Source organism: Glycine soja, chromosome 7 (assembly GCF_004193775.1).
Source record: "Glycine soja cultivar W05 chromosome 7, ASM419377v2, whole genome shotgun sequence".
In the NCBI taxonomy this organism is placed as follows: domain Eukaryota; kingdom Viridiplantae; phylum Streptophyta; class Magnoliopsida; order Fabales; family Fabaceae; genus Glycine; species Glycine soja.
The window spans coordinates 38,279,368-38,286,766 of record NC_041008.1 but is presented as its reverse complement, the minus strand read 5'-3'; the positions used below and the strand labels follow the sequence as shown (position 1 = coordinate 38,286,766).

The window sequence follows — 7,399 nt, the reverse complement described above, 5'->3', positions numbered from 1 at the left end:
CGTGCGTTAAGTCAAGCTTTCACAATCATAACAACTGGATCAGGTTCCAATAGCATCATCTCCGGCCTCTTAGAGAGTTTTGAATGCCATGGTTGCCAGAAATAAAGATGCTTTGATAGTTGTTACGTTTTATCAACGCGGGAGGATGGTATAATTATAAATCCTCATCATTTTATTTCCATATTTTGGTTAAGTCATTTGCACTTTATTCTAAAAAGAATTCTAATCACAAAAAAGGGTAATTGGTTCTATGTCGTCACTGCCATATCCTAAAAGATGGATTACTCTTATGTGACTTGTATCAAATAATTAAGATAGTTACCAGCCTTTATTAGAACTATTCTCCTTAAGTGTTCTCCAAAATGATTTGCCATTTATTACATATACTCAGAAATAATGTAGAAGACATTATTGATGTATCAAGTTTCTCTGGATTTTAGCTCATGTACATGCATCAATATCTCTTTTATTCTCAAGCAGCAAATTTACCTTAACGTCCAAGAAAAGGCATTTAAAAAAAAGAGAGGCTAAAACTAGGTTGATTCATGTTTTTTTAATTTTTTTATAAATCATATATATTTATCATTAAAAAAATTATTAAGTAATTTAAGATTGTTCCCATTAATTCACATATAGCATATAATTAAACGTTATAAACTCTTTCCTATAAATAAAAAACATAAACATGTATTATATAAATATTCATAAGAATTATGAACACATAATGATTTCAGATGACAACAAAAAATAAAATTCAATTTGAGAGAATTTTCTCAAATTGAATAAAATCATTATAGAACAACAAAACTTTGTCAAAATTTAACAAACCTACACCATCTACCATCCGTACACATTAAAACCCATGACAACCAAGATCACAAGAAGAAATTATAAAGAAGACAATGACAAATAATAAGCAAATACAACAATATGCGATCATAAAAGAGGGAGAGCACATGTTCACGTGCCCATCAACCCTCTCTATCTATCTCTATCTTCCAACCTGTGAAACTGAACTGAATGTGGGGCTTGTGTGAGAGGGTTGCTTATTTGCATAAGAAAAGCATGACATCAAAAGCGTTTCATTTCTAAACTCCCCAACCTTTATTCATTCCCACAAAACCAGCCTCATCATCCTCAATATCGTTGTGTGGTCCCCACCCCATGTGTCGCAAAAACCATCCTCATCCATTAGGTACCTTTCTCTTAAATCATCATGCATATTACATAGTTGCATACACATAGGTACACATACATTGATCCCAGAAATCCAAAGTCCCATATTATCTGACCGCTACTTTTTTTCCAAATATCACGAAAACGTGCGAAAGAAGAGCAAAGGAAAGCAAAAAGCAGAAGATAAAGTAAGAAAAGGCTCAAATGAAAAATAGTTTGTACTAAAATGATGCACGAGACGTACATAGAAAATTGAGCACAAAGTGGTGTTGTTCATGGATAGCAGAGATTCATCATCGGGGTCTCAGCACCCACACCTTCCTCCAGGGTTTCGGTTCCACCCCACCGATGAAGAGCTCGTGGTTCACTACCTCAAGAGAAAAGCTGCTTCTGCACCCCTTCCCGTCGCCATCATCGCCGATGTTGATCTCTACAAGTTCGACCCTTGGGAGCTCCCAAGTATGCTCTACTTTATCACACCCCATTTTATCTTTCCATCCATTTTTCAAATATCAAGGTTTTAAATTGTGGTAGCTATCACAATTATGTTCTTTTGATACCGTGAAAAATTACAAACAAATGTAAATTAATGATGGAGTTTATTAAGTTGTGATCATTCTAAAATCCTTGATGTCACTGAAATCATTATCACGGATTTTTCTTTTTTTAAACCTTTTTTCAAATTCACTGTTGTTTAGGTTGCTTAGGATGTTTTTTTTTACCGGTGATCACAGAATTGATTTGATTAAAATTAATTTTAAAGTGTTGTAATGTTAAGAATTTTTTATTATAAAAATTTATTAGTAGTAAAATTTAGTTAAAATTTTTTATCTAGTATAAAAATTATCTAAAGTTATTTTATTTTAACTCAAATAATTATGGACCCCATAATAAATTTCTAACTTGAAATTAAACATGTGATTTTTTTAAAATCATGTTAACTACTGTTTCAACGTGATACTAGAAAATTCACGGTGAAACCAAATACACATTTGTGAATTTGTTTTGATTGTAATGTTTTTTCCCATTTTCTTTTTTTGGGTTTCGTAGGTAAAGCAACTTTTGGTGAGCAAGAGTGGTACTTTTTCAGCCCAAGGGATAGAAAATACCCAAATGGGGCTAGGCCCAATAGAGCTGCTACTTCTGGGTATTGGAAGGCCACTGGAACTGACAAGCCTATATTAACAACATATGGGCACCACAAAGTTGGAGTTAAGAAAGCACTTGTTTTTTATGGTGGAAAGCCTCCAAAAGGGGTTAAAACCAATTGGATCATGCATGAGTATAGGCTTGTTGATGATTCCTTTAATTCAAGCTCAAAACCGCCTCCTCTGGTTCCTCATAACAAGAAAAATTCCCTGAGGGTACATTACATAATTTTTTTTTCCTAATGCCATGTATATATATAATAATAATGTTTCATTTTTTTAAAATGAGTTTATTTTTTTATGGTTTTGTAGCTGGACGATTGGGTTTTGTGCCGAATATACAAGAAAAGCAACAACACCACCCTACCAAGGCCACCCATGATGGAGCATGAAGAGGAGCTTTCAATGGACAACATGCTACCAACGATGTCAACGTTGTCAATGGCTAACAACAAAATGCAAAACCCTAAACCTCCCTCGAGGAGCACGAGTTATGGTCCACTAGGACTTGAAAATGATGACAACTTCTTCGAGGGAGTCTTGGCCGTGGATCAAAGCATGCAAAATGGTTCTGATTCTCACATTTTCTCTCCAAACTCAAAGGGTGATAATAATAATAACAACAACAATAATGCTAGCAACTTTCCTATCAAACGTGCACTGATCACATCACAACTTTGGAACGAGACAGGGTCTCCGGGGTCTTCTTCTTCGTGCAAGCGATTTCATGGTGATCTTAATTGTGGATGCAGCAATGCTGAGGACAATAATGATTCCTTTATTTCCCTGCTAAGCCAGTTTCCTCAGAACGCAACTTTTCAGCCAAACGCGATTCATGGGTCCGTTGAGGATGATGGTGCGCCGAGGCAACAATTTCATCTTCATGGCATAAATTGGAACTGATTAATCAATAGTGTGCTTTAGCTTAGTTTACTTTACACACACATGAAAATTAAATGTAACTACCATTAATTATAGACTTCTTCATGCAGGTCTTAGTATTTTTCACTTTCCTTCTACTGTATTCATAACACAAAATAGGAAGAGATCGAGACTATAGGCATGGAGTACTATATATATGTTGAACTTGAAGCTTACAACATTAATTATACTAGATTAAATTGGATACAACCGCGAAATTAAAATCTTATATGGAAAGAAAATTTATAAGGAAGGACTGGTGCAGCAACAAATAATAATTGACTTAAATACAATTTTATTCGATCCCTAATTTTTATCTCTCTACTTTAAAATAAAATAAAGATAATTTTAATCTTTTTATTTCTAAAATATAGAGATGAAATATCTTTTTTAAATTGAAGATAATAAAATTGCATATTAAACAAAATAAAAGGATCAAAATTGTAATTAAAAAATGGGTGACCATGGACCATGATGCATCTAGAATTTATTCTTTTGTTTTTAATAACCAATGATTAATCATAGCAAATGCATTTTTGCAATAGAAAATTAATTATGCGTATATATTTTTATTACACTGGCCAACACAGGTTATTAATTCGATAGATTTATTAATCGAGTCTTCTGATCATATTAGTTATGATTTAGGTTGGATTATTGGTGATATATAAATTCTATTATAATTATATTTTTTTTCTAAAATTAGTAGTCTTTCTTAACCTTGTAATAACGTGTCATTTTCTAATCTAAATTTTTGGAGAAAAATAATATTACACTGTATATCTTCTTGTAGAATAATTTCTGATTTTTATTCAACGGAAAGTAGTTTGTCACGTACAATTATTGCTTGGACAGGACATATACACACTATGGTGACAATATTAGTGAGTCTCACCACTCTTCTTTGTTTTAAATATAAAAAAATCTGGTAAGGTTGTAACTACCTTCCTTAGTAATGTTTTTCGGCGTTTATTTAAGAGGATGAAACACGCCTCGAGAAGGTTAGGCAAATTATTGCCGATGAAGAAAAAAAATGACTAATGCTATTTAATAACTTTAATTCTAAACGCCAGATACTTAAATCTAGTTAAGAAAAAATAATTTAAATATAGTATATTTTGAAAAGTATTATGCTAAAAATAAAAAAGTATTTAAGTAACTAATACATAAGATAATCTAGTAGTAGCTTGGACAAGGTTAAGAACTGATTTTTCAAGAGAAAAGAGATTAAAACATTAGAAATGAGAGGAATTTAGAGAATGTGTTAGAGTTATGAGCATGAACAAGTTATTGGGTTGATTGAGAGTGAAATTAATCTCTTTAAGTAAGTATTAGATTCGAGTTTTATAAAGAAAAATAATTAGTAAAATAAATCTTATTAAAGGTGACTAATAAAATTAATTTTTCACCAAAGATTAATCATTAATTATACTTACAAAATGTTGAGGTGTAATCCCCAATTTAAACCTAATAACCTTGAGCCATGTACATAAATTATGTTTGTAACATTTGTTAACCCTCTTTTTTTCCTACAACCTTTGTTTTTTTTTTCATATTTTCTTTTTTCTTTTTTTTTCCTCCAAATCCTTCTTTTGAACCATTTTATAATGGATAGGAAGCCCAAACTTGTAGATGTTACTTGGTCAAGGAAGCCCAAATTTATATATGCAATTTCTTGTGCTCTTGATGAAGCTAATCTTTCCCCTTTTTTTTAATGGAGAGAGACATGCATAATTATTAATAAACAAACAAAAAAAAAGGACATGCACAACTTTTCACCTTAGCCTTGTGATGTGAGATCACAATAAAAATGGCCCAGAGCACAAGGGGCTAAAGGATAAAGATGTGGGGCAAGTCCTTTATTTCCATCTAAGAACAGGGGCGGAGCGTCATGCACACCAAAAATTCTACACAGACATTAATATATAATGTTACTTTAAATGAAAAAAAAAATTATACATTATATATAATCTTAAAATTTAAGTCTATAATGTATTAACAATATAATATTGTATATCAAATTTTATATGATTAAAAATTTAATTATAATTAAACTTAAGTACCTGTTTAAGTTTAATTGAATTCTAAAAATTAAGTCTCTTTTCTACTACCAAAACATTCTAATAATCTTGTGTCTTTTGTTTAATTTATATAATTAATATTTTTATGATATATTGTCAATTATTATAATTCTTTTCATCGTTAGTTAAATTTAATATAATAATTTTAAAATTAAAGATCAATTTTAATTAATTTTATATTTGGCCCTCTCAAAAAATACTCTAGCTCCGCTGCTGTCTAAGAGTAATTTATTAAAAACATTCATGAATATATCAATAATCTTTCATACATGAAACAAAATGAAATATTATATCCAAGAAATTAGATAACTAAGTTCTGGAGTGAGAATTCAAAGTGTGGTGAGCAATGCACACAAGAAAGAAGTGATATGTTAAAAAGTTTAAAATCCCATCATTAATGCTCCATCACCAATATAATATTTCCATCTAATAGTAATTAATTAAAAAATTCATGAATCAAAATAATAATATAGCAAAAAGAGACATGCAAAAGTGAACCTTTGTGAGACCATCTCCTATGTATATTTATATAATATCATATATAAAAATGCAAAATTAATTAAAATGAATATATTCAATAAATATAAAGAAGTTCACGTGGGTAAAATATTCACATTTATATTAATCACAAAATTAAAAACTTATCAAATAAGGATACGAAAATATTTCTGACCCAAAACAAGATCATCTAATTTTATTTTTTTTTACAAAAGAAAACAAGTTAAGCAGTCGAATAACATAAAGTAACATATTCAAAATATTATGCAAATAATACAGAAATCCAAGTCTCAATGTCACATCTTATCCGAGCATTGTGTTTCAACGTCCTCTAGCACGAGGTTCTCCATAGCCATCCATCAAACCATCTGCTCCCACAAACACAAAGTTCGAGATCATCACAAGATCGGAACACAAACAAACAACACACAGGGAGTAAATTATCACGCTCCTAACTACTAGAGAGAAATAGAACAACATAGATATGCATATCATATAAATAAAATACAACTTATTTAAACACAACTCACGTCATTCCACCACTTATCACATGACATCATATCTCAACACTACATGTTTCACACATTTTCACATCATCCACATACTCAAGGATCAAAACACAATATCGCTCAACCAATCAATATCGATCAATACACAAGCGTTATGCAACAAATATACTAAGACTCAATCTCATATGCAATGTAGTACCTTGTCAGTGAAAAACCTCGTCTGGCGCCTAAGAGTACATTACAAGACAAATCACACGCTGGTAAGTCAGGTTACTCTCATTAGGTAAAATCATAGGGAGACTAGTCAGGGTTATGCTGTTTCGCGACAATGTTCCAACCATGTGAAATCGGCACAAACTTAAAGAAACGCTCAAACCGAGTGTATTTACCTCCAAGGCCTAGACTCCAAAGAGTCCGTCGGGACCTCTCTCTCCTGATTCAGGTCCAACCCAAAAAATATTTTAGCACACTGGCTATATCTATGAACTGTACAAAACACACGACTCCTTAATTGTTCTCAAAATAATTTGAACTCGTCGTGCCTCAAAGTAACTAAACTCATTGGGTTCCCATAGTGGATCCCATCACAATATTCGTCGTCTTTGAAGGGTCTTATAGTCGTGTGATTGTACGGTTCATATGTTTCAACTCAATGCACACAGCATCTCAATACATGTGCGATCTCACAATTTAACACATACTCAACTTGTCACTTACACATAATTAATCATACTCCCATGATCCCAAGACAACACATTATCATGCCTCATACATCATATATATGTCACACAGTAATAATATTAACATGTTATGCTCATATGATTTAAACCCCTCAAACAATTTCACATAATCATATCAAAATCATATGTTAAAAATACAAAACACTAAGAGCACTCAATTTTATCAACCAATTCGCATCAAGACATCAATTGGCCCATTAAACATAATAATCTCATAATTATAGTCATAAAGGCAGAATTACAATATAGTAAACATCCCAAAACAAATCTCAATTTGATTCTCTAAGGATCCCTACACATGTTCATTCTAACTCCAATTGCGATAA

General features: G+C 31.6%; 1 protein-coding gene across 1 annotated transcript; it reads left to right on the top strand.

Annotated features, from left to right (window-relative positions):
- The first annotated feature begins 930 nt into the window (after positions 1-930).
- Positions 931-3,455, top strand: LOC114419510 (NAC transcription factor 25-like). Its single transcript, XM_028385193.1, has 3 exons — positions 931-1,635; positions 2,227-2,540; positions 2,637-3,455. Exons 1-3 carry the CDS (start codon positions 1,452-1,454, stop codon positions 3,225-3,227), a joined length of 1,089 nt encoding a protein of 362 aa, XP_028240994.1. The 5' UTR covers positions 931-1,451; the 3' UTR covers positions 3,228-3,455.
- The last annotated feature ends 3,944 nt before the right edge of the window (positions 3,456-7,399 follow it).

Excerpts from the sequence above, each read along its gene's own strand:
- LOC114419510 (XM_028385193.1), top strand. The coding sequence starts at position 1,452 with ATGGATAGCAGAGATTCATCATCGGGGTCTCAGCACCCACACCTTCCT. Across the intron at positions 1,636-2,226 it reads CGACCCTTGGGAGCTCCCAA|GTAAAGCAACTTTTGGTGAG; the intron begins GTATGCTCTACT and ends TGGGTTTCGTAG. Across the intron at positions 2,541-2,636 it reads ACAAGAAAAATTCCCTGAGG|CTGGACGATTGGGTTTTGTG; the intron begins GTACATTACATA and ends ATGGTTTTGTAG.